The sequence below is a fragment of the Protopterus annectens genome, chromosome 12.part0 (genome assembly GCF_019279795.1).
Source record: "Protopterus annectens isolate FY-2018-M chromosome 12.part0, PAN1.0, whole genome shotgun sequence".
Classification (NCBI taxonomy): Eukaryota; Metazoa; Chordata; order Ceratodontiformes; family Protopteridae; genus Protopterus; species Protopterus annectens.
Window position 1 is genome coordinate 370,211,149 of NC_056746.1, and position 27,454 is coordinate 370,238,602.

General features: G+C 41.1%; 1 protein-coding gene across 1 annotated transcript in view; it reads right to left on the reverse strand.

The window, feature by feature from the left end:
• Positions 1–27,454, reverse strand: part of GTF3C1 (general transcription factor IIIC subunit 1) — a gene marked incomplete in the record, with an annotated part of 1,808,906 nt that overhangs the window by 622,496 nt on the left and 1,158,956 nt on the right. The window contains 1 exon segment of the mRNA XM_044089472.1: positions 18,942–19,054. Coding sequence (XP_043945407.1) covers positions 18,942–19,054 — 113 coding nt within the window.

Consider the following 27,454-nt stretch of genomic DNA (forward strand, 5'->3'; position numbering starts at 1 on the left):
CAAATAGGATAGGTAAAAGTCAAGAGAAGTTAGGGGGCTGGAGGGAGGGAGGGTAACCAGGACTGCAACAGTGAATACACTTGAACATCTACATTTATGGTAAGTATACACAACTGTAGTATGTTCTTCGTGTTCCACTGTTGCAGTTATCGCATTTGGGTTTATTCCTAAAGCTAAGGAAGGGTGGAGGTAGTTAAAGAGCATTAGGGATAGCAATCAAGCCCTGTAAGACTGCTGTGGCAAATCCAGCTCTGGATTTAGAAAAATAGGCAAGTGGTAATGCTTGGTGAAAGTATGTACAGAGCTTCAGGTTGCAGCTTCCAGGATGTCCCTGGTTAGGACTCCTCTGAGAAATGCAGTAGAGGTAGCTGCAGCCCTGGTGGAATGTGTTCTTATTCTCTGTGGGGTAGGTTTTCCATGGTGCTTGTAGCAGAAATGGATGCAATGTGCCATCCATTTGGGAATGGTTTGCTTAGAAATGGCCTTCTCCTCTGCTCCTGCAGCAAAGCTGACTAGCAGCTGGTCAGATTTTCTGAGAGGCTTAGTCCTGTCCAAACAGAATCTAAGCTGTCTGTGCACGTCCAGGGAATGCAGTATCCTTTCCCCTTTATTATGGGGATTAGGGAAAAAAGTAGGCAAATGAATGGACTGGTTCAGAGCCACACTAGATACCACCCTGGGCATAAATGATGGATTAGACCTGAGGGAAACCCTGACCGCATGGAAGATAATGAATGGTTCCACTGCTATAAGGGCCTGCAGTTCAGACACTCTACTTAAAGACGTGATGGCAAGAAGTAAAGCTGTTTTCCAAGAAAGGAATTTCAACTCTGCTGTAGCAGCTGGTTCAATGGGGAGAGAAGTAAGTTTTTCCAACACAAAGTTTAGGTCCCAGGCTGGAGTGGGAGCTCTCCTGGGGGGGGGGGTCTTAAATTTTTGGCCCCTCCTAGGAATTGTTTTAGCAGTGGAAGAGAGAAGAGGGGTGGCTCAGTATTATAATTTGCTGAAATGACTGAGGCATGAATCTTAATTGAAGAGAAAGACAGGCCCTTGTAGAGCATTTCTGTTAAATAATCTAGAATATGAGGTAAGCTGGGCACTGTTGTGCCCATCCCCTGAGAATGGCTCCAGGAACAGTATCTTCCACTTCTCTGAATAGGATTTTCTAGTACTAGGCCTCCTTGCCTCAAGAATAACATCCAGCACCTGCTTACAGAGGGTTGCTAGAGGTGAGCTCGGGGAATTAGCCAAGCTGTAAGGTTCAGGGTTTGAAGTTGAGGGTGTAGAATCTGGCCTGCCTGCTGGGACAGCAGTGAAGGGGTCTGAGGCAGGTGCCACGGTTGTAGCACTGTCAGGCTGCGCAAAAGGGGGTACCAGTGCTGGCGTGGCGAGTCCGGTGCAATCAGTATTGTCCTTGGCTTGTCCTGTTTGATCTTTAATAGGACCTTCGAGAGGAGAGCAAGAGGGGGGAAGGCATAATCTGAGAGGCCTTCCCAGGTAAAGGACAGGGCATCCACTTTCCAATCTTGACTGTGGGGAGTTCTGGTGCAGTATTTGTTCAACTGGTAGTTCTGAGGGGAGGCAAAGAGGTCTACCTCTGGAGTCCCCCCATTTGTTCTTCAAGAGGTTGAATATTTTGGGTTCCAGTTTCCATGTGTGTGGGTCCACGAGATTTCTGCTCAAGTCATCTGCCAATGAATTTAGTTTGCCTGGCATGAATTGAGATTGTAGGTTCACTTGGTTGCTCAAGGCTGTGTTCCACAGAGCCATGGCTAGTCTGCAGAGTGGGTAGGAATGGGTTCCCCCCTGCTGTTTATGTACCACATAACTGTGGTGTTGTCAGTCTTTACCAACAGTTGTCCTGGAAGAATAAGGTCTTTGAAGGCTGTCAGAGCATTCTGTACAGCTAACATTTCTTTCTGATTGATATGCAGGTCCATTTGCCCTGAATACACTGCCCTGCCATGTGAGCCCCCCATGCATAGTCTGCTGCTTCTGTTGTTAGGGTTTGGGCGGCAGGGGGTAGAGTGAAAGGGAGTGCCTTGTTGTGTTTGCAGGCCTCTGTTCACCAAATAAACTCTGCCCTTAGGCAAGGGATGGTAGGAATTATTGTTTCTATGTCCTGAGAATGTTGACACCATAGACATTTTAGATACCATTGAAGTTTCCTCATATGCAGCCTTGCATATAGAATTAACTGAATGCAAGTAGCCATGAACCCCAGGCCTTGCAGGATTTTCCTTGCAGATAGCTGGGTTTTTGTGGCCAGTAGTTTGAAGTAGGTTATCAAATAAACTTGCCTCTCTGGAGTGGGGAATGCCATCTGGGAAGTTGTGTTCAAGCTTGCTCCCAGGAATAGAATCTGTTGGCAGGGTAATAGGTGTGATTTCTTCTCGTTGATGGTGTACTCCAGTGAAGTTAGAAGTCTCTTCACAAATGCCAGGTGCTGTAATAGCAAGTCCTGTCTGCCTGAATTAGGCAGTCATTCAAATATGGGTAAATCTGAATTTCTCTGCCTGCAAAATGCAATGGGTGGAGCTAGGCACTTTGTGAATACCCTGGGTGCAGTAGATAAGCCAAAGCGAAGTGCACAGAACTGATAGTGCATGGAGCCTGCTCTGAAGCATAGGTATTTCCTCCAAGATTCCCTTATTGGGATGTGCAGATAAGCTTTTTTTTTTTTTTTTAAAGTCTGCGGTTGCCAGCGATAGTTCCCAATGTCAGTTGTGGCACCACCTTTGTGGAGTGGTACGACTTTTGCTGTACGCCGTTCTTTGAGTACATAGCCTGTAGAGAGGCTGAGTTTGAATAGTGTTTTCAGATGGGGGGTTAGTTCATTTTGAAGCTCATGTAAGACACAGCCTGGGATACCATCTGGTCCCATTGATGCTGTGTTTTTGGCCTTTGCAAGGGCTGTCTTTACTTATGTCTCTGAGATATCTGGAGCGTCACATTCTACTGGGATGGGTGCTAGCCCCTTTGGTGGAGAACTTGTCAGCCAGGATGTTGGCAATGTCGGTTGGTTATGGCCATTATGCACTAGCTCGGATCATATCTGAGAGTTTGCCCCTAGACTCTTGACATAGTTAAAGAAGGCCTTGTGGTTATCCTTAGAGTCATTGGCTATTTTTCTTTCGAAGTTGGCCTTGGATGATTTAATGAGGGAGTGCAGTTTTTTACTGATGTTAATTAGAGACGCCTTCTTATTTTGGGTTTTTTGTAATATCTTGCAGGAGTTTCCTCCTTCTGTTGTAGAGTTTATTTATGGCCAGGGTCCACTAGACTGGCTTCCTCTTTTTTGAGGAGTTGGTCTTGATTTTACATGGGATGGCTCGGTCCATGCATTTTTGAAGGTGTTCATAGAATGCGCTTGTAAAGGATTCTGCCAATAAGTCATCATTTTCCATTTGATTGGGAGCTTTGAAACTTCCCACCTTGGTCTTGAGGAGTGTGAAGTTGGCTTTAGAGACATTATTTGTGATCTGATCTTACCAATGATGAGTTTTACCTCAGGTGTGGAACATAGGCTCCCCATGTTGGTGATGACCAGGTCCAGTATGTTGTCACCTCTTGTGGGAGTGGTGACCAGCTGTTCCAGGACATTTGAGTTTATAAACTCAAGGAAGCATTGGGCTAGGGCGTTTGAGCTTGAGTAGTTTTCCCAGTCAATGTTTGGATAGTTGAAGTCACCCAGTAGCATGGTGTTGGGTAGAATCTTCATACTTTCTAATGTTCTCAGGAATGCTGCGTGAGGGTCCTGAGACAAGGTGGGAGATCTGTAGCAAGCTATAAATTGAACAGTCAATTTACCCGCTGTCAATTGCACTTGGATGGTCTCAGATTCCGCGTTCTGTGCTACTAGCCTGGAGGTGTGGGTGTTCTTGATGAATATGGACACACCCCCTCCTTTTGTGTTCCGATCCCGGTTTTGGGACCTAAAGGTATGGTAGGAGTTATAGCATGGTAGTGCTGGGCTGCTCTCTGGAGCCTTGAACCAGGTTTCTGTCACTGCACATACGCCGATTTCTTCCATACTAAGGAGAGCCTCGAGTGCGTGCATTTTGAGGTTTAGACTTCTGGCGTTGAGCAGCATTACCCTCAGTTTTTGTTTATTATTGTTGTTTATGGAGGCGGGTTTGTCTTTTGAGCCTTGCCTAAAAAAGGCAGTATTGGGGCGGCAAGAGTCTTGGCCAGTATTCGACAGCCCAGGGGCGACAGGTGCAAGCCGTCTCTGGCGAAGCAACATGGCTTGTCAAGCATGTCGTCCCAGGCTGACAAGTATTGGATCCCCTTTGAATGATACCAGTAGTTTAACCAATTGAAACTGATCTTTTTTTCTTTGTATGCTGGCATCATTTTGGGTGAGGGCAGGATGCTACTCAGAGTCAAGGTCATACCAGCCTGGGCTACATGGTCAGAGAGCTCCTCAATGTCTCTTTTCATGTAGTCCAGGGAGGTACATCTCAGGTCATTTATGCCAGCATGTACAATGACAGAGTCATATCTGAACTTGTTGTGGAGTGACCTGAGTGCATGGGTTATGTGGCGGATTCTGGCACCCGACAGGCAGCTTACGGTAGCCTTCTCCTTGTTCAGTCTAGTGAGTGGGACGTCTGTGTGCCTGATGATAGAATCACCGATTACTAGTGTGTTAGGTGTGTTATTTAGCCTTAGGGGCTGTTTTTGCTTGGCACACTGACATTGTGACTTATGTGTTACCTGGTTTCTGTTGCGGGGTGGGGGTTGCTTGGGTGTATGCTTAGGAGGTCTCTGCTGTTTAGGCAGGTTCTTATTTAGAGTCTCCGAGTATGTTTTTGCGTATTTCTGAGAGTTGTTTGCTGGTGCAGCTATGGCTGGTCTATGTGAGTCTGGTAATGTAGTGCTAGTGTTGCACTTCTCCTTGTGACTGGATGATCCAGTCGTGGGTTGAGAGAGCTTAGCCTCCAGCTTGGCTGTGTAGCTGCATCTCTCACATATGTTTGTGTTGGTTGGGAGGAGGAGGAGGAGGGAGTTGTCTGTGTACATGAGGCAATTGTAACATTGCCTCAGGATGTCCAGATTCACCAGCTGGACCGGAGAGTACACCTGAAGCTGTCCCTTGAACATGCCTGAATAGATGGTTTGGACTGTATTGCCGATTGGATGAGTAAAGAGCCTTATACTTCCTGAGTATAGGGTTGAAGTGCCAGCTGTAGGCTAGTGCTAGTTTTAGTGAGTTTTAGTAAGTGCCGGTCTTAAAATGCCTTATTTCTAGTGCTGGGTTGAAGTGTATCAAGTTTCAAGGGAAAAACTGAAGTGCAGACTTTGTGGAGCCTGGAATAGTTTAACTGCAGCTAACCCGCACTAAGCGGTTTTTATACCAGGGAGATCAAAAGGATAGAAATTAGCCCAAAATGGCCAGTGAGCTACAAGTTGCTAGGCTGGGACCACTCCTACAGGGACAGATAGGCTGCTCAGAGTTACCTCTCTCACAGTGAACAAGGAATCCACCTAATTATCCAAGTATGACATGGGCAACACAGGAACCTTTACCACAGTCCTGGATTCAGCAAAGCCTGAATACTGAACTAGACTAGTTCAGAAAGGCGGGAAAACAAGGAGTTTTTTTGTGTTTTTTTTTTCAGAAACAACAGAAATGCAGAGCTTAAATTACTTTAAATACACAGAGGAGGCTAGCACATTTGAGTGCAGCCTGCGACTGTGTTACAGGTAACTTAAATGCAAAAATGACAAACAGTAACTTTATTCAAGTGCAACAAAGAAATAAGTACAGTAAGCAATGCAGATATCACTAGGGATCCACAGAAGCACTGAAATGCCACGTTTTAGGCAGGATTAGCGTGTCAGGGAAACAACAAGAAAAAACAATACTTAATCAAGTCCAAAGTCTCTCTTTTGTCTTTCGGCCGCTTGTAGGACTCTGCAGGGCACCACGAGGAGCTTGCTGAGCTGTATAAAGTATCAGCAGCATATTATGGGACTAATTAAACAGAAAATTATGATGATTCCTGACTGTGCTGAACACAAAGATTTACAAGAGTTTAATGCATTCTGCTGATCAAGTTGGTAAACATACTTTACAATGTGGTTTTGATGCTTTAGAAGCATCTTGCAGGGCTGCTGTCATTGGGTCTGTACTTAGAAGGCATGCTTGGCCTAAGGAACAAAATTTGCCAGATCATGTTAAAGCTAAATTACTGGATACACCCTTAAACCAAGAGCGCCTTTTTGGCAACAAAGCAGAAGAAGTCCTCAAAAGAATGGAGGAAAAAGCTAAATCTATCCAAACTGTTAGATTTCTTACAAGTACAGCCACCTAGATTCAGAAGGCACTGGCCTTCAAAGAACTGGTCCTTTCCAGTCCCTTCCAGGCCTTCTCAGTCCCAACCCAGGAGTAGCAGACCACCAAGACTTCAGTCTCTGGCTATGCACAAATCTAAGCAGTGGGGGACTCTCACGTCCAAAGCAGGGAGTAGTAAGCCACCCCCTATGGAAAAATGGCACAATGACTTATCCTTAACTCTTCCAAGCCTTGCTCAACTATTTGCACCTTTAGGAGGAAAGCTCGCCCTGCATGCAAGAAACTGGGAACTCATTACCTAGGATACAGATTTCCACTTACACTCTCTCCCACCCGCAAGTGGATGGCCAGACCTCCCCCCAAACCAGTGGGCAGAGGGCCAAAAACCAGTTCTGTCCCTCCTCAGCATCAAGGCTATTCAACCTGTCCCAGCAGAACAAAGGGGACAAGGTTTCTATTCAAGACTGTTCCTGGTTCCCAGAAAAGAAAACTCATGGCATCCTATCCTGAACCTGTCTATCCTCAACACCTTTCTGGTGTCTCAAATTCAAAATGCTAACTCTTCAACAGCTTCTTCCTATGCTAGCCAAGGATAAGCTTGACTAGCTTGGTCTGCAAAGCCATGGAATGCATAGTCATGGAGCTCATTAACAGGGACACTGGGAACTTCCAGACACTGGACCCCACCCAGTTCGGCTTTGTTAAAGGCAGATCTTGCCTCCTGAACTTGGTCGACTTCATCGAAACAGTTACCAAGGCCATAGATAAAGGGAAGGTAGTCCACACAGCATAACTGGACCTTGCTAAGGTGTTCAACACCATCCCACACTCAGGAATCATAGACAAACTCACCAGCTTAAATATCAACCCCCATGTCACGAGATGGGTTGACAATTGACTCTCAGACAGAACCCACACGGTAAGAGTGGCAGGTGCCATGTCTGAGTCTAAACCAGTCACAAGCGGAGTCCCACAGGGGTCAGTCCTGGGACCCCTCCTGTTCGGTATATATTTCTCCGAAGTACAGCCAAATGCGGAGAGACTATGGCTAACCAAGTTTGCAGATGACTGTAAATTGGGTGCAATAATTGACTCTCCGGCTGACACAGACATCCTGCAAAAGGGTCTCTCAGAGACAAACACCTGGTGTCAAAATCACGACCTCAAGCTAAATGCCAAAAAATGCATAGTAATCCCATTTGGGAAAAACAAAGTACCTACAAACTACCACATAGATGGGAATCCACTAAGTACAGAAGAAGTAATTAGGGACCTGGGTACCCAAGTAGATAGCATGCTCTCCTTTGAGAACCACATAGAAGGATTTCCTGACCATTTTGGCTATGTGGCACACCTGATCACAAAGGGTTTCTCATCCAGATCCAAGGAGGTGATTGTGCCCCTTTACTCCTCACTCATTAGGCCCATAATAAAGTACAATGCCCCATTTGGGATGTACCTCACTAGACACCTGCAAAAACTAGAAAGACCACAGAAGTACCTCACTAAGAGAATTAAGGGCCTTAAACAATTACCCTATGAAGCACAACTAAAAAAGCTCCAGCTCTTCTCAGTCGCTTACCGTCTGCTCAGAGGTGACCTATGCCTGACCTATAGGGCCATGTCAAACCCCGAACTAATGGGCATGCTTCACCTCAAAAAAACGAGATCCCTCAGAGCCACTCATTCCAGCGACTTGAACCTATGCACAACAATAAACAGGACGTACTGGAGGGATAGATTCCTGTCCCAGCGACTCCCTCACTCTGGAATAGAATCCCAATCCATATTCGACAGAGCTCATCTCTGACCCTCTTCAAGAGAAATCTTGATGAGTGGATGGGTAATCATAAGTTCTACCCTGGGATCACTTCAGGAGTCCTGTTAGATAGAGGCCCAGGTTACTAATCTAATGGGGGAGGCGAAAGCCATCAGTCTGTGGCTAGGCTTATAAATGCCCCTGGGCAGATAGCCTAGTACTTACCTATGAAACTGGCAATTTAAAGCCCTAATGACCAGAGTAGCAGAGGTATAAACTTTCTTATCCCATCTGTCTAAAGCCCTAGAATTCCTGTCCGAAGGGGTAGGATTTTTGGCAGAAGTAGCCTTAATGCTTTTAGGTCCTTGGGAAATGGTCTCTGGATCCATAGTAGGATTCTTGAAGAGGAATTTGTGAGAGTCAGGTACACCATAGTCTTGTTTGTCAGGTTTCCTGGGAGCTGGAGGCAAAGTGTCTGTGATAAGGCTGGACTCCAGGAAAACACCATCTACAATTTTCAGAACAGGAGGGATAGTTAGAGGTCTGTGCTGAGGCAGGTTTAAGAATTCCCCAAGTCTCTTCTTGAACTGAGAATAGTCCTGGCTTTCCCAGCAGAAATGTTCCCTAAGGGTATGCAAGGTTTCACCAAAAGAAAAATCCTCTGGAGAGGAAGCAGGGGGAATGGAATCCTCTGCATCAGAATCCTCATAAGTAGATAAGGGTAAATCCTGGTAGTCAGAAGAAATAGAGATATCAGATTCCTGATCAGAAGAATTAGAAGGAAAATCAGTTCTAGGTCTCTTAGAGGGGGAAGGCTGACTTCCCCTAATTAAGGTAATAAGGTCTTCAGCCATTATAATCCTTTGTTTTTGAGGCATGTGGGCCTGAGAATGTGCTTTGGTCGTCGGTTTTCTAGGCAGAGAGCGAGCTTTAGGCCTGAGGAATTTGGTACTTTTAGCTTGAAACGAAGTCATCAGTTTAATATGAAAATCCACAGGCCTGAATACACTCTCAGAAGCCGGTGCCTGCACAGCGGCTCGGACCCATCCAAGGTAGAGACATCCGCAGGTTCCATAGTCGAAGAAGCATCTCACGGCATACCGGACTCTGAATGGGTCTCAGCTGAGGCCTGTGAATCTGTAGAAGTGGGTATCGGGGCTGCGAAAGTGCCTGAGTACCGGCGGACTGGCGACTAGCTTAATGGAAGCGTCGTTGGCAGTTTTGGACCTATGCCATCTGTCTCAGTCTTTATCCTTACGTTTTCTTGGAAGATCGGTAGTTGTAAGGCTTAACAAAGCCATTTTGGAGTACAGAGCTCGAGACTGAAAATATTTAGCTACAAAAATAACCCGACAATTAATAGTTCAAGCGTTGAACAAGGCACAAAACCAACAGTGAGGAACGTTGTGGTCTGGGCCTAAAAAGGTGACGCAGTAAGAATCAAAACCTCTATGAGATATTTGCTTTCCAAAGGCAAGACAATTATTAATTTTTTCTGACATCGGTTAGAGCAAGAAAGAAGGATCCCCAATGGGGTACTTATCTTTTTGAAGACTTCACATCTGAAACTCGAAAACTAAAATTTCAGGAGTCGGACGTCCGGCACTTGAGAACTGCTTCTGAGTCAGGCACCGTACAGCAAGAAAAGCTGATGTAATGGCACCGGCTGCATGTTTTATACCCCTGACAACCTGACGTCATGCAGAAATCTCAAGACTCTGGTATTCAGGCTGGCTGAGGGCTACCTGCAGGCAGATAACCCAAATGTGATGATTGCAACAGTGAAACACGAAGAACATCCCTGGGGTAGGAGAATATACCTTTTCTCTGATGAGTGCGCAAACTCAAGAGTTAGTATATATAATTACCAAGGGGTGTGAGGATGCAGGGGGGCTCGTCCACCCTGCAAAAAACATTGTTTGATGGATTTTTTGCCTTTTTTTTTTTTTATGTTTCGTGCAGCAGGGATACTGTTTTGCCTTTTGGCATATCTTTTCGATCTTCTGGGTTTCGATGAAGGAAATGTTTGACTACGCGAGCAGTCAACTTTCTGGTCTCAGTATTTAGAAAGTAAATGTTTTGGTCTATCCAATTTCACACACACACACACACACACACACACGCAGAAGTATTTGGTGCAAGTGAACCACTGAAACCAGAAAGTATCTGTGAGAAAGTAAATATTCAATGCTGGATGCTGTTTGGTCAATGCCTCATTTTTAAATTTCAGCTCTAGTGCTTCTGGAGCGCAGCTTACCTTTCTTGACAAGCTATGACTGACTACAAGAGGATGCAGGTGCTTTACTGGGTTAGCTATCAGATCGGCCCTTTTGGAAATAGCTACAATGCTTGAGATACCTAATTGAGTTAAAACAGGAAATGATAAAGTGTGCACTAATTGTAAGAATTAATCATTTGAAGGAATGAACATAGACTGACACAGACAAATATGCTAAATGAAAGAAGGTAGATAGCAAGGCTTCCCAGCAGCACAAAGACAGATTAAAAGCTTCAGAAATAAGGTATTTACATTGCTAGCTGAAGGCAAGTGAAACAAACTAATTATTAATTTATATTAGCTGTTCCAAGCCCAAAGGAGTAAATTGATGTTTGCTTCAGAGTAGAAAGGAGAAGAAAATGGAAGTTAAGTACTTATCATAATGATAAAATCTGTGTTGTCCTTCTCCATCTGGTTCAACCTGTGGGACTTTGGATCTGACTCGGATCTGACATCTTCCAATTCTAAAGCCTTTAGCTAGTCTTGACTCTGCCTCCCTTACCCAAAATTCCCTACTCCTCCATTAACTCCCCAGATCGAATTAGCCTCATGAGTCAAGATATAATGCTGCAATGTATTCCACCAGCCCCCATCTCTTCAACAAATACAAGGAAAACACCCAGTGGAAATGAGAGACTCTAGGCAAGTAGAATGAAAAAAAAACCCTGCTGTCCAGTTATCACAGAGGAAAAGACTCGCCAAATCAACAAGAAGGTCAGGGGCAGGAAGGTTGAACCAGATGGAGACAGGCAACACGGATTTATCATTATAGTGAGTACATAACTTTTGTAGCAGACATTTTCTACTCCATCTGGATTCAACTTGTGGGACAGAGTCTCCAGCCACAACAATTCCTCAGGAGGAACTAAGGAATGATATTTTGTAGTAACAGTAAAACCAAAAGAAGTCCTGGATGTGAACTGAATGTCCAGCGTATAATGAGACACGAAATTATGATGCCCTAACCAAGTAACAGCAGCACAATCATCCACAGGTACTCCTGAAATGAAAGCTGCAGAAGTAGCTACATCCATAGATGAATGATCTTTAGGGTTTTGGGGAAGAGTCTTGCTTTTCAAATATGCAAACAAAATACAATTTGTCAGACACTTGGATAAAGTTACTTTAGACACAGGAGAACCCAACCTGGATTTTCAAAACGAGACAAACAACTGGCTGGATTTATTTATTTATTTACATTTGCTTACTGGGTAAAGTCCGATTGGGCTAGGGGCCCATTTTCAGCACAGGCCAGGGAGAAAAGCTCCAGGGCAAGAAGTAGATGAAAAAACAATAGCAATGGAACAACATAAAGTATAAAAATATAAAATCTACAAATATAAAAAGTTACAATACTAAGAGGAAGTTGCATATTCTGAGAACAGAGCATGATATAAACGTGGTATAAAGACATATTAACAATACAAATCCTTTTTTTAAGGAGAGTTAAAGGAGGAACTACAGGTAGGCATAAAATATAAAGTGAGATATCACATGAGAGTTAGTACTACAACTACGAAGTACAAGAATAGGGCTAAAGTAATCTTAGTATGGAGGTCTACCAGGTTAAAAGGGCTAGCCTAGGTGTTTAAAGGAGCACAGCCAGTGGATAGTAAGATGCTCTTTTAGGAGTAATTTGAAATTGCGATTATACTTAATATGCTGGGAGAGAAGGTTCCAGGATTTGGATATTTTACTTGAATACAGACAGGCACCACATGGCAGCTGGACTTTTTCACTTTTAGGATGTTTGTCTGATTATCGTAGGAGTCTGGGGTTGGAATTTGGTTCAACTAAGTTGGAAAGAGCAGGGCAGTGATCAGGCTTGTGGATGATATTGTGTGCAATGATTGGTTAAGATTTAGACGGTTGGGAAGTTCAAGCCAGTTAAGATGGCATAGCTCAGAACAGTGGTAGGATTTGTAAGACTGGCTAGTGGCAAACATGGCTATTTTATTATAGCAAATTTCAAGGTCATTTAAGTCAGTCTTACTCGGGTTGGTGAAAGATTTCAGAGCAATAAAGAAGGGTGGAAAGCAGATGAGTTCTGGCTGTGGAAAGTCTGGCATAGTCAGTTTGGAAAGGTTTAGCTCTATAGAGTGAGCCAAGTTTGATGTGAACTTTTTTAACAGTAATAGCTATATGTTTGTCGAACTTTAGCGATTCATCTATTGTTACACCAAGGAGTTTAGTTTGACTTACTGGTTCGTTTCTAGTACCATTGGAGGAGTAGATTGTAAGAGGGTTTGATTATTTTTAGCTCTATTGTTGCAGAAGGAAATAAGCTTGGTTTTATTGGGACTGAGAATTAGTTGATGGTTGGTAAGGTATTCTTTTACGTCATGGAGAAATTCTTGTACTTTTTTGTGCAGTTCTTGGGGTAAGGGGGCAGAGCAGATAAGAGAGGGTCATTTGCATATTGAATGATAGTGGCTAGTTGGGTGGAAGAAATACGTTTATTAGTAAATATTATAAAGAGCAGAGGTCCAAGGATAGAACCTTGGAGGTCTCCTACAGAGATGGGTGGGGGGATAGTTTGTTTTTCCATCTGGTGGACTACTGCCTGTTGGAAAGATACCTATGAAACCAAGTGAGGGACATTACACTGAGGTTGTAGGTTGCCAGTTTATCAGTATTATTGGGAGACCGTATCAAATTCTTTGGATATGTCGAGGAAGACAGATGAGACAAGATGTCCTTCATTTTTAAGGTGGTTTATGGTGTTAGTGAAACTAATGAGTGTGGTACTAGTACTGTGTTTTGGTCTGAAACCATGTTGGGAGTTGGATAGGAGATTATTAAGAAAATGGTCAAGCAATTGCAGATGGATGCATTTGTCTACGACTTTGCAAAGGAGGAAGAGGATAGCAGTAGTGTGGTAGTTTGAGAAGTCTGTACAGGGACCACCTCTGTGTAGAGGGATGACATGAGATATTTTCCAGAGGACAGGAACATACTGTTCAGATATGGAGCAGTTTATTATGATAGATATGGGATATGAGATGGATGGGGCAGCTAGCTTTTGAAAATCACTGGGGAGCTGGTATGTGGCAAGAGTGCAGGGCTTTAGTTTATTTAGGAGCCTTTTTATATATTTGGTTTGAAAGAGAAGAAAATTAGGTTTGGATCTATAGGGGTGGGAACTGAAAGGGGTGATGTAGCGATGGAGTTGATAAAGGAGGTTATGGAGTTGATAAAGTGAGTATTAAATTGAGATGCTATGCAGTCATAGGTATTTTGGGTGGAAGGAGCAGGGATAGAGAGTTTGCCTAGGTTGAAGAGAGAACAGATTTCTGTGGATTATTTTTAAGTGCTTTTCTTGACATGTTTGGAAATAAGTTTTTTTATCAAGTTTGACTTGTTTTTTTAGCAAGGTTCCTCAGCTGTTGGTATGAGATTAGGCTGTCATTATTCTTGGATCTTTGACATTGTGACCAAGCCCTATCCTTTTGTCTAAGTGTTAGTTTAGTATCATTAGATAACCAAGTGAGTTGTTTGGCCCTGACATGGATTTTCCTAGTGGGTGCGAGGTTGTCTAGTATTTGCAAGAATGTTTTGATAAAATATTAAACAGCAAAGGTCTCTAAGTGGAGGGTTTTTAATGGAGACCAATCACATTGCTGTTGCAATGTGTTAAATATAGGAGGGAGGGGGTTGTTCATTTTGCTGCGGATATTTTTATATATGTCGTCATTGGTTACTTCAAGTCTTTTCCTAAGTAGAAAGGTGGAGGAGTGGTCACTAAGAGTGTCAGGAAGGCATCCAGCTTGATAATTTAGGTTAGGCCTATTTGTGGCTATCTAGTCTAAAACTGATTATTTTTTAGTGTGTTTATCAATAAGTGTGGGAGAATTGATGGTTTGTGAGAAATTATAAAGGCTAATAAAGCTGGAAGGGTTATCAGAGGAGCAGGAAATTCAGTCTAAGTTGAAGTCTCCTAGTACTATTCTTTCCTGATTAAAATAACAGGAAACGCAGGATAGGAGGTGTTCTATGATGGGGAGGTTATATCCAGGGGGTAAATAGATAGCGATGATGAGTATGGATTTGTAGGAGTTGATTTCCAGGTAAGTGGTTATTTCACAACTGGGCATGTCCAAGGGACGGTGAGTTATAGTTGGACAAGTTGGAGAGAGTCTTTAAACAAGATAGTGATTCCTCCACCACGTTTGTTTAGTTGGTCTTGTCTGATAATGCTGTAGCCATTGGTTAGTATATGTTTTTACCCAAGTCTCAGTTATGACAGCTATGTATAGGGAGTAAAGGGTGAGGGCAGCATGGAAGTCAGTTATTTTGTTGGCGATGGTTCTGCAGTTGCAGCTGATCATTAGAAGGTCAGAGTTTCGGCATTTTGGAAGTGGGGGGCTTTGTGGAGGAGGTTTCGATTAGGAGAGTCGGTAGTAAAAGAGGTGGGAGACTGTGAGTGGGGAGGGATGACTTGTGTGGGGCTTGGGTTTGGATGAATGTCAGCCTGGAGTTTGAAGCGAGTGAGAGAGTGGAGTAGGATGTGTTTGATTTTTGCTGAAAGTCTCTGATATTTGTAAGTACAGTGTAGGGTGGGTATGTATTTGGATGAATTTATAAGTATACAATTGGGAGCTGGTGCTGCTGAAAAGTTGAGTTGAGATGAAAAAATCTGTGCAAGAGTGTTGGTGATTAGGGTGGGTGGGAAGTGTCGGGGAGTAATAATTAATGATGTGGAAATTACAATAGAATGTGTGATAGGCTAGAATGAGTAAAGAGAGCAAGGGTAGCATAGTACCAATAGAGGATAAGTAGGTCATGTTAAGAGTGAGCTGGTTAAAGGTAATTATGTATGGGAATGTGTGGAGAAAAAATGTGGGAGTGAGAGAAATATCGAAATATGTGTATGCGAGGAGATGCAAAGCTTGGCTAGGAGTGGATAGTATTTGGGAGTAATGGAAATAGAGTTGTACTGACTGGATAGTGTGTAGAAGGAAGTGGACTGGTGGTAGTTGTATCAGGTGGAGAGGTTTGTAATTGGCTGATGGTTGAGAGGGTGTGGTTTGGTTAAAATAACTTTGGGAATTGGGGCTGGGTAGGGGAGTGGAGTGAGCCAGAGCGTAGCAAGGGTGAATGGAGCAGGTTGAACCACAGACTGGTGAGCAGCTTGTTAGAAAAACAATCAGCAGTGGTACGTAGACAAGGTAAGTATGGTAGATAGTACGAGAGTAAGAGATACATGTGTTGGGAAAATTACAGCACTAGGAGACATGAGGAAAGAAAGGGGGTCAAGCAGACCAGAAAGTAACAAGAGAGGAGCAATAAATGAATAGTGTGCCAAATAGAAGTAATAGGGAGTACAGAAGGGAAAGCATTTAAAGAAGAAACAAGTGTGGGAAAAAATGTGTGGCTTGATAGAAAGAAGTTCCCATAGGGTGTAAGCATGAGGGGTAGGTTGCAATTGTAAAAATTAAAAGCTGTAAATACAGAGTAGACCTACACTATTTTTGACTGAGTGATTAATAAATGCTGGCATTTTCTCTAAGCCATGAAGAGAACACAGTGGCAGAGGGGGCGCTTTGCTGTAGGTGCTTCTTTGTGGGTAAGAAGTCTCAGAGTAAGCTGGATGAGGTACAAAAACTACAGAAAAATATGATATGTTATGGTCAAATATCAGGGAAATGGTAGAGAAAAAGTTAGTGCAGATAAAAAGGAAACCATGGGTTAAGTAAATTAGACAAAACTCTATTCAAGAAATTACATCTCAAAAAATGAGAATCGAATTTATTGGAGGAAATTGGCAAATGAACCAAGGTAATAGGAGCAAATGACTAAAAGGGAAAGGTATCAGAGTAGGATGAGGTCAAGTTGAAATTTGGACGGCAGGTTAGAGACCATCTTCCCTATCATAAATTAATAAAGTATAGGCAAAAAGGAAGGAATAGAAGTGTGTACAGTGAAAGACTAGCTCTGGATGACTTTTTAATGGAGTCTAGAAATACCACCTGGCTATACAATAATGAAATATTACCAAAACTAATGTGATGTAGTTACCCATCCTTGAGACAGTGACCTCCTACCTCCCTATTTTACTCAAAGAGAATAACAAAAATGCTACACAGCATCATTCAACAGAAGTACCTTGGCCTAATTCTAGACCCTACAGTCAGTGTCTCTTTCCATAACAAGAAATTCTAACCCAACTACAACTTTGCAAATTCTAACCCAACTGAAATTCTGCTGCCATTTCTCCCATCTCTCACTGCGGGTCTAGCTATCACTAAAAGCATACTCGTACCAAAACAGGAATATGGTCTCCCTTTGCTTCACCTCCACTCATCCCAGAATACTCAAACTACAAATCACTGAAAATAAATTACTCAAATTTGCTCCACTGGCAGATAGGTGCACGCATTGTTGCAACCTGATGGAGCAAATGAATTAGCTCCCTATAACAGAAAGGGCTATCTCACACCAAGCTTCTTTGATTCATAAAGTCCTTGAAACTGGTTACTGCCCACCTCTAAAAAGACTACTACTGACTAGGGATGTCACTTACCCCCAAAGAAGTTCATAGGATAAGTTATCAGCTCTCAACTGATCAAGTTTAAAGAGTGTAATTGGTGAAAGAGCTTTTGCCAATATGGATATCCTGCTATATGGGACAACCTTCCCAATGCAATAAAAGCCAAACTCTGAAACCCTTCCAATCTGCTGTAAGAGATCATCTACAGAAAGAAGCTGACTGCACTTGTTTTCTTAAAGCAGGTTAAACAGCCACAATTCGAGTAATCCTTTATTGTGTAATAAATTCTTGCTCACTGCATTCAAACATTGTTTTTACAACAAATCTTAACTAGCTATTTTAAAAACCCTCTTACATTCTATAGTGCTACTGCACAGCTGCTTCTAGTTACTGTCCCTTTAAATACTGAAAATGTGTTAACTGTTCATTGTTGCATATTTTTCACCTGTCTATTAACTGGACCCAGGGGATGGCTGAAAGGGCCTACAGACAAGCTTACCCACTGTGTTAAACTGCAAATAAATACTTAAATTAAAAAAATAAACAGAACAGAAGCTGCTGTTAAAAAGGACTAATTAGAAGGGCATGTGAAATAATGCATGATAACTATAAGAACCAATCAGAAGCGGTTAGAAAACATTAAGGAGAGAATGGAAAAGGCAGTATACAAAGAAACAATGACAGGAAATTTGTATTTCTTTCAGGAATGCACCAAAGTCTAGAAGGTTTAGAATTTCTGCATGGAAGTCTTTCCACATGTATTTTTATATCCAAAGCAGACTTCAGAGAATCTTTCCTCGGGTAGATAGCAAATTTTGGACGTGTGATGGTACAGGCAGAGGTAACTGGGAAAAGTTTTTTGGGAATGCAATGAGTTGGCAGATTTAAAAAATTCTCGACAGAATGCTTTGCCAGAAATGTTGGGGAAGCAAATGTTAGTAACCAAGTTAAAGACTCCTTTGAGCTGGAACACAGAAACTGAAATGGGTAGATATAGTACATTACGCAATGCTGGAGTGAATAACTGTTAAAAAGAAAATGTATCGATAATATATGAAAACAATGAAAAAGTTTACAGTAGCTTGTTTTAATTTTCTATTAATACATTTGGACCCTGTCACTGTTCAAAATGGGTCTATATCAGATTATCGACAATTGAAAATGTCGAAGCACCTTTATGCGACGTGAAAATGTCGAATGGTGAGTTTGTCAAACGGCCAAAACATCTATTTCTTTCCAAGGGAAAGAAACTGGTTTGCCGTTCTGTCACACCTGGCCTTTCCCCGACTGTAGTGCGGTCTTGGAGTTAGAATATTTAGTTAGGGGCAGTGTGGGGGGCACAGCCCCCCAACTGTGGGATGTGTGGGGGCGAAGGCCCCCACTTAAATACGTTAGTTTTTTTGCCGTGTTGTATGTTGTCCTTCCGATTTCTTTCCCTTGGAAAGAAATTGGTGTTTTGGCCATTCAACAAACTCAGCGGTCGACATTTTCGTGTCGAATAACTTTGCTTTGACATTTTGAAATGCTGTGATGATGGTTCAGGTGACTCAAGTCTGCTTATGGAGATAGCAGGGTGGCAGGCGAGAATGGATACAGCCTCAATTCCTCAGAGAAGGCACTTTGTTACTGTGTACAGCATGGGAGTGGGCTTTCAGCTCCCAAGCCACTGCTTGGGGCAGCCTTTGTAAGTGGAGGGTACAGGAGTCTGAAGTTGCAGTGGGAAGGTGGTGCAGGTCTCTGCAATGGTGCAGACAGCTTGTTACCCTAGCCAGGGATGAAGATTAGACCAGAGAAATGCCCTCACTGCCTGGATGCCAGTGAGGGCAAAAACAGCCCTCACAGCTACCCGCATGATGGCCCCCCTCTGAATGGATCTTGCCCCCTCAATGTACTAGAGAAATTCCAGGGATGGGGGGTATGAATAGGCAAATAACAACTCATAAGGCCTGATGGGTGGATGCACTGCAGCAAAGAGCACATATAAAAAAATGCAAACATCTACATTCCACATTCAGTTCTATACAAATAATGTCAGCCCAATAAAGACACCCAGTAGATATTTTCAGAAACATTTAATCAGCTACACAGCAAAAAGGCAACAAAAAACACAAACCTTTTAAACAATTCCTGGACTGTGTCTGGTATTTCAAGATTTGGATCTCCAAGTGTTGAGCTGAACTTCTTTCGGAGTCTTTCTACAAGTTCCTTATACTCTTCAGCACAGATCTGTTTCACAAGATAAAAAAAATTTGTAAAAATAATAAAAACAAATGTCCCTCAGATGTATACAACTGGTCTCCACTGAAGGTGCTGGGGGGGCAAAAAACATGGAGTATCACAAGTTTTACAAAGGTTAGAAAGCAGACCACTGGCTACGATATTCCCATTTCTGCAGGATTTGCTGTCATCTATACTACTAACGGACTCGATTCCTCAGCACTGCAATAAGAGTTTTATGACTCCATGACAATGGACCCTAGCTGATGCTCTTATACATCATTTAAATAATAAACAACTCATCTTATACACTACAGCAATCCTTACCCCCAGCACCTGCCATCTACTGTAGACATGCTTAATTTTCAAACATCTTGCACCAAAGAATGGAATTCATTCTTTCACAAGTACAATGTCACAAACACATTTCAGAACTATTCAGCTGTTCTGACAACTCTTCAAGACCACTCTGTATGACTTGCATATCTCAGTTGTCTCACAGCATACATACAAATTCCTGCCATTTGAATGCCTCACAATCCAAAATTCTCAGAGCTTTCCCAACTCTGTAAAACAAAATTCATACTTCAGAGCTGATAACTGGAACAAGTCTGAATAATTGCTCATCTCCATGTGATATGACTTGTATGATTTTTTGGAATTCTTTCTTTTGTTAAATTTTGGATGAAAAATAATAATAAAAAAAAATTCATATTAACATATTCTTCATGGCATACAGCAAAACAATTATAGGAGACCTGCGCATCTCAAATCTGTGGAATGGTTCTGCTCTGAAGTGCTGAGTATTACCTCACTGAAACTACAAAAAAAAATTCCAACTTGTCAAAGCAATGACTGGATTAAAAAAAAAGTAAAAACTTTTCCCTCTAGGAGGCAAGCCTTCCTGTATCTCCACACACAAGGCTCGGCCTCCTAAACCCCCTTACTTAGATATACTAATTCCATGGTGTCACAGTGGTGGACAAAAGTGAAAAAATGTGAATCACTAGTGGTCCTCTAACAGAAAGACTGCCAGTGATATTCTCTATGACATATCAATCAAAGAGATGCAACCTTTTCCACTTTACAGTTGACCAACAGTAGAGAAACTCCATAAAGATATAGCTGGAATCTTAATTACCAAATGTTTCATATGAAATGTGTGATTTCTAACTCTAAGGTATATGCATTGCAGAGATGCATTTGTAGTCATCAACTGGCCCACACAATATGGTAAGTATGATGGAATCTGAAGGCCTGAGATCACGGCCAGCTTTAGGCATAGGCGAGCTAGGCGATCGCCTAGGGTGCCATACAACCGGCCTCGTAAAGGGCGGAATTTTATATATTTATTTTAATTTATGTACTTTTGTTATTTTACGATCTTCTCAGCACCCTGTTTCTGAGTGAAAGGCGCCGAGATCATCACAAAATAACAAAACCATAGGGTGAAGGGAAGGGGAAGTGCCCTCCCACTTTTATAGCTAGCATCAGGCTGGCTTCAACAAGTAGAAAATAAATAAATAAATAAATAAATAAATAAAATTTCTGCCATCATGTGCGGAACTTAAATTAGTTCAGTAAAGAGAGGGGTTAAAAGGTGACTCAGTCAACCACAACCGCAATAATAAATTAATATCCTATATGGTCAACCACCAACTATTACGTGGCAAAACAGCCTATCAGACCTCCTCCCCACCAATATTGGTGTCCCCAAGGATCTATTCTTTTTCCATCTTCATAAATGGTTTACACTCCAAGATTCCCAAGGCCACTTGTATTCAATATGCAGATGACTCCACCCTGATCTGCTCTGATGTATCTCTCGCCAAACTCAAAGCCACCACCCAAAACTGCTTTTCCACTGTAAAATGGTTCTCGGAACTTAAACTCTTACTCAACCCAACCAAAACCAAATTACTTCTATTTTTCCCACCCCAGCTACTGCTCAAGCTATAGAACCCTCAACACCAATAACCCAACCTTCCATGTGTCCTCCAATAATGGCACCATCATCTACCCCACACCAAACTACTAGGTGACCATAGACCATAATCTTAAATTTGATATGCATGTAAATCTAACCATTAAATCGGTCAATAAAAACTTGGGTCAATGTATAGAATAAAGGCTTTCTTAACACCGCACACCAAACACCCACCTCCTCTCCACACTCCTTTATGCCTCCCAGATATTCTCCTTCCTCAATAAGAGAGAGCTCAACAAACTTTCATACAATCACATAGCCAGATTCATAACTGGAATGCCCTATCGCACCCATCACTGCCTAAATCTAAGGTCACTGGAATGGCTAGAACTGCCTAATATTCTCAAACTCAACCAGCTAACTGAGGCATTTAAAATTATCAATCATCCAGACAAAACCCCCGCATTGAACAAAATACTCACCCAACCTTAAGTCCCTTAGGTCTTCCAATAGCCTACAAGTACTGACCATTAAAGCCAACAATTCTGGTGGTGAAGCACTATATGCCAATTCTATTGGCAAATCCTGGAATGCCCTTCCAAACAACCTAAGACTCACGCCATCTCAGTACCAGTTTAAAAACACCTCAGAGCACACCTGAAATCTCAATGGTTATGCCCTGCTCCAATCCAGACTAAGTGCTATCATCCCTGCCTGTCCAAGGCTTCTCTCAGCCTCCACCTAACCCATAAACCCAAGAGGCCACTATTTTGCTTGTTTGTCTAGCTGTTTAATTCTGTACCTCTTCAAAACATAATTTTCATTCTTGTTTCCTTTATTTGGGCCTGTAAGCGTCAGTTTATTTACCTGTATTTACTTGTCCTAACAACAACATTGTATTTGTATTTACTTGATTTATTTGTTGTAACTTATTCATTGTATTGGTTTAACTTACCATGATCCTGAGCTCCACTGAAAATGGACATGTATCCAGTTGGACTAGCCCGGTCAACAAAAGTAAAATAAAATAAAATAAATAAATAAAATAAAAAATAAAAAGGACAATCCCAGTGTTGAAAATTAACACCCACTTTAATTACATCATGTTTATTCCCACCCACAGTGTCAATTTACTTTGAAACTCTATGTGGCATAATTTAATTTGTTTAATCGAAATTTATTTACCAGAAAAAATGTTTAAGGGGATCATGGCAAGTATTAAAATGAAGACTGTTACACAAAAATATGGATATTGGATATGTACAATTTTATTTAACATGAAAAAATAGTTTTAATGAGTTGCTTTTACCGCAACCGCAAGTATTACGCGATCACGTTAACTAACTTCTTCCACAGACAAGACATTACATTCTTAGGATCAACTGATGAATAACTGTTATTTTAGTGCAAATTGGTAAGTCTGGAGCATTAACTTGTTAATAACAATGCTTCAGACTTAAATTTTACAAGAATTAATACATTCGCAAGTCTTTGCTGCTCTGGTTTGACCAACGAGGTGTTGTCATGACAGCATTACACAGACACAGCCAGGCAGTGGTTTGAGTAGCTGATCGCTGCTGTACTGTTACTGTATATATCAAGAGGTACATTTATATGTCTTTTACAGTTTCACCTAGACATCAATTTTAAGTTTATGGTGAGCAGTATCTATAGCTACATTTCATTTTCACTGCCAGAAGCTTCCATGATTTAATTTCTCATAATGGCAAAATGGCACTAGATATAGAAAAAGCATACATTTCCACAGTGATAGTGTTTATGCATTATCTTTTTTACATACATATTCCTTAACTGGAAGACAGCAATTACAAGGCAAGTAAGTCACAGAAGCATTTGTACCTTGCAGATACATGCTTTTATAGCGTACCTCCTGCTTTATAAAGGCAGAGCAGGCGCATTTGGTGATGAATTTGTGGATGTTCATTCCAATCATCCAGGTTAGTTGTGAAGATGAGGGTGTCTTCTCTGGGTAACATACAAGGGTGGTTTACTTCTAGAGATGGTGTAAACTTTGGGTTCAATACATCTATAGCTCCTGTGTGTTTTACTTACAGGTTGGTGGAGATTTCAATTCTTAGTTCTAGTGTTAGTGAAGCTGTGTATGTTGCTTAGCTGCAAGACAACAAAGAGAAGTGGATCATTCATCGTACAGAATGCAAGACCTTGATCTAAACACAAGACTCTTTTAGAAACTTATGACAAATAATGGGTTTTAAACCTGTCATGACAGCTAAGGGTCTTTAGCCAATGATCTTTTTCTTTATGATGCACACTGAACTTTTTCTAGCTGTGTGAAGTGTCAGGACGGGCATACAGAGGGTGGTATTGTATTCTATAATTGGTCTAATTAGACTACAGTATAGTGGAACAATAACTTCTTTTTATTTGGGTGAAATACCCTTAGATATCAGTTGTGATAAATAGAATAATTTCCTAACTGCTAATGGTATATGGCAGTCAAAAGGGAGTTGCAAGATATTAAAATATATTTCCTAATTGTTGATTTCAGTTCATCTCTTGAAAATGGACATCATATCAGAATGAAAATGGCAACATGGAATACTAGTTTTATAATGCAGTGTACCATGCATTTGATGAAGCTTATGATTAGGTTTGAAAACATATGGAGTAAAAATCCTCTGAAGGACATTAAATTTATGTGTGGTGCTTCCCCTATCATGGTACCTTTCACACTATGTGATACATTTTATTCATATTCCTCCTTTGTATTGCCTTTTGCTGTCTCTGGAGTTACAATTTCTCTTACTTTTCATATTAAATTGCTGTTTATGACTTGAAAATGGCAGAAGTAGATGGGGCAACCACTTAAAGTCTGATATTATATATACATAAAAAATTATACATACACACACATATATCAGCCATGCCCTCTGTGATCTACTTGCTTATCTGATCCCTGCTGGCTGACAGCTGTTCTCAGATCACTGAGGCCAATAATCTATGCTCCATCAAGTTTTTGTTTGTTATGCAGATATAACCCCTCTGCTGAGTGTCTACCATGTCAGTGCAAGATCCATTACACCTTTCTTATGCAAGTGCTTATTCTCATGTACCTACAATGAAGGCTACCACTTTTGGAGCTTGGTGGATGAACACCCATCCATTGGCCATTTTTGATTTTAATGTTAAGTAGAAAGAGTGGTAGAAAGGGTTTCTATATAGAAAATGATATAGGTAATAAAGGGTTATGGTGTACAAGCATACAAATTAAAACAAAGTTACCTAGGTGAGGCACATGTGTATGACCATGTTTGGTTTAGATGTTTTAGTAAGGGCTTGAAGCTAGAAAACTTCATGGTCTGTTTTAGGTATGTTGGGATGGTGTTCCATAGTTTAGATACATAATTAAGAGTACAGTGAGTCACCTGCTGAGTTATTAGACTTTGTTTTTATTACTAAGAGCTTACTGGTTGAGCAAAAGTCTCTTCCTGGAAAAGTACTGCAGGGTATTTTTTAGTGCTGGACATTTTTCTGTTGCAGCCAGCAGGGTATTTCACAGTCATTTCCCAAAAAGATGAGAAATTCAGTAACAGGCTGCTCTCAGTAGGCGCTAGGTGCACACAGTGTGAGAACTGGGACGTTAGTACCAGCATACTGGCATTCTGCAGATTTTATTTATTTCATTGTTTTCTTTTATTTATTTATTTTTCTAAGAGTATGACAGGGAGGTGGGAGTTGTTCCTGGAATCCAAGTGAGGGGACTTGGGAGTGCAATACCAGCGTACTGTCATTGTGCCAATCTCTCTCTCGCTTTTTTTTTGTTGTTGTTGTTAAAGAGTCTATGTGTTGTTCTTGCTTGTTGTAACTTGTTTTGAGCTAGATAAGGATGATCACAAATGCTAACTACACTTGTAATATTTATGTGTAGGCTATACTAAGGGTTTTATTCTGTCTTTTACCTTTTACTTATGCATTTATTGACTTTTTACTTTATTTTTTTAACAAGTATCATGTAACTCCACAATTCTACTTCTTATCTCCACATAAACTTATCGTCTTATCTCCAGGCTGTATTTATGTAGACATATTGCAGTTACTATATTGCAGTATTGTGTGTGTGTGTGTGTGTCTATACTTCTCTATCTATATATATATATATATGTACATACATACACATAAATTATCTTTTATTATTTTTCATCTATAGTGCATTGCCCCTATAATGCTTTATTTTATTTCAACTCTACAATACTTTTGTAGTATACATTATCTTGTCAATGACATTGTATGATGTGAATTTTATCTCACTACAACTTCAGCTGATATTGAAATTGTTCAGTATTATACAATGCCATGCCCAGACAGATAAACACAGATAGCTAGATATATAGGTAGATAGATAAACAGATAGATTGATAGACAGACAGATAGATTACTATTGCATACACTCAATTAATCATTGTTAGGCCAACATTTTCCAAGCTTTACTATTACATAAACGATATGATGTACTGAATGATCTCCCAAGTAAAACAGTCAAGGATATATAGTTGATTACGGTAATATTCCACTAATGTATTATTTTTTCAAGAAGTGCACCTTTTGCTTGTGGAAAATATCAAGTTAGCTAGAAATGGTTATATGTCATTACCAGCTTCTCGTCATATATAATTGGGGCATGGTTGTTGTAATACATAAGAGAGCACAACATATTTGTAGGTACGTTTGAAGGCTTCAATGGGGCTCTCTGCTACAATTTTCAGATATTACTCTAGAATTGTAAAGTGCATGGAAAATGTAAGCATATTATTTTATTAACATTTAGCAGGCTGCTTTATTTATTGTAGGTAAATTTAACTCTTTGTTAAGATAAAAAAAGATTAACATGGCAAATATATGGACAGATGGGAATCCATTATTACAAAGCAAACCCATAATATGAAAATAAAGGTGAATTACAGAAGTTTTGAGTAGCCTTTTATGGTTGACATTTTCTGAAATGGGTAGTTATTGATTCATACACTTTGCTTCATTGGTTATTAAAAGAATGTTTAAAACTACAAATTTAAAACCCATTCTAACAAGTGGTGCTGTATTATACAAGGAATATAATTTAATACAATCAGGAAGGTGAATCAAAGAACAAATACGTGCATTCAATGCCCTAAAAAGTGTGTGCAAGTAGTCTGTTTTGAAAACAGCCCAAAGGTAAAAGTAATCCTCCACTGGCCAGATGCATTTTTTATGAATGTGGGTTTTCATGCTATTTTAATGAATGTGAGTTTTGCCGTTTCAATGAGTATGAGTTTAAAGAGCAGAGAAGTTTACTGCTCATGCTAAGTCTGTGTTCATTGCGAGACTGCATTATTTGTTTAGCAAATGGCTGTGTTTGTATTATTTTATTTCAATATCTGTACACATTGTGGAAGTAAATAAGAAAACAGTATCCACACTGATAGATTTTAACAGTGTGCATGGTAACTGGTGAGAAACAGCCAAGTAATGGAACACTGGGTGGCTGGGGAGGAGGCTGCTGCTGGAGGGAAGGGGTTGTTGCAAGAGGGGTTGCTCTGGGGGGGGGTGATCTACTACCCTGCCTAGGGCCCTATTTGAACATGATCCAGTTCTGGTATTTAAAGAAGGAAATAAGTACACAAAGATAGTTGCAGTTTAACTACATTACAAGGTATCTTTTTCTTCTTATGCATTTAAATTAAGGAAATTACTGAAGTGGCTTTCTTGGAGAGTGACCTACCTGTGGGTGTGGCTCAAATAGGGTAGTTTCGTGAGTATGTTGTGGGTAGAGCGTAAGGGGCACTGGAGCACTACTTCGCCTAGGGCGCCATTTCAGCTAAGGCTGGCCCTGCCTGAGATAAGTCACTATAACGTTAACTGTGTCCAAGTTACTTCAGCATCTCAGCTGGTCCATATTCAATAACAGCACTCTCCCATTACAACAGTGTGGAATATTTACAGCAAATAACCGTCTCATACCACACTGTGGGATTTCACCCTCTCAAATGCCCTGCTGTTCACTGACAACAGTGAGAGCCCTTACAACTGTTAAATGCTACATACGAGTTACACTTTTCATCCCACACATCATAAAAATCAGTTATGGAGCTTCACACATAACAAGTATCTCCTAACCTTATCGATTTTTCAAGACTGCCTTTCCTTAATGGCTTCTCTGTTAGATGCAGCTTTTCCACTAATCACAATGTTATTTTTTCTGTAAAATATCAGATCTGCAGAATGCCCACAGATCCATACCAACTGCTGTAACCTGCAAGTTACACAAGTAGGAGCGTATGGTTCTCTCATAAACTAACAGATTCTTTAAAAACATGTCCATTACATTCAGCTCTGTGGACCTTCCTTTCATGCATTCTTCAGTGGGTTGATTGCCAGCAGTTATCACTAAGCTAGAAGGTGATGGATGACTACAGAAGTTACAGCACAGACAGACGGGCTCTGGATCTGTGACATTCCTAATGCAA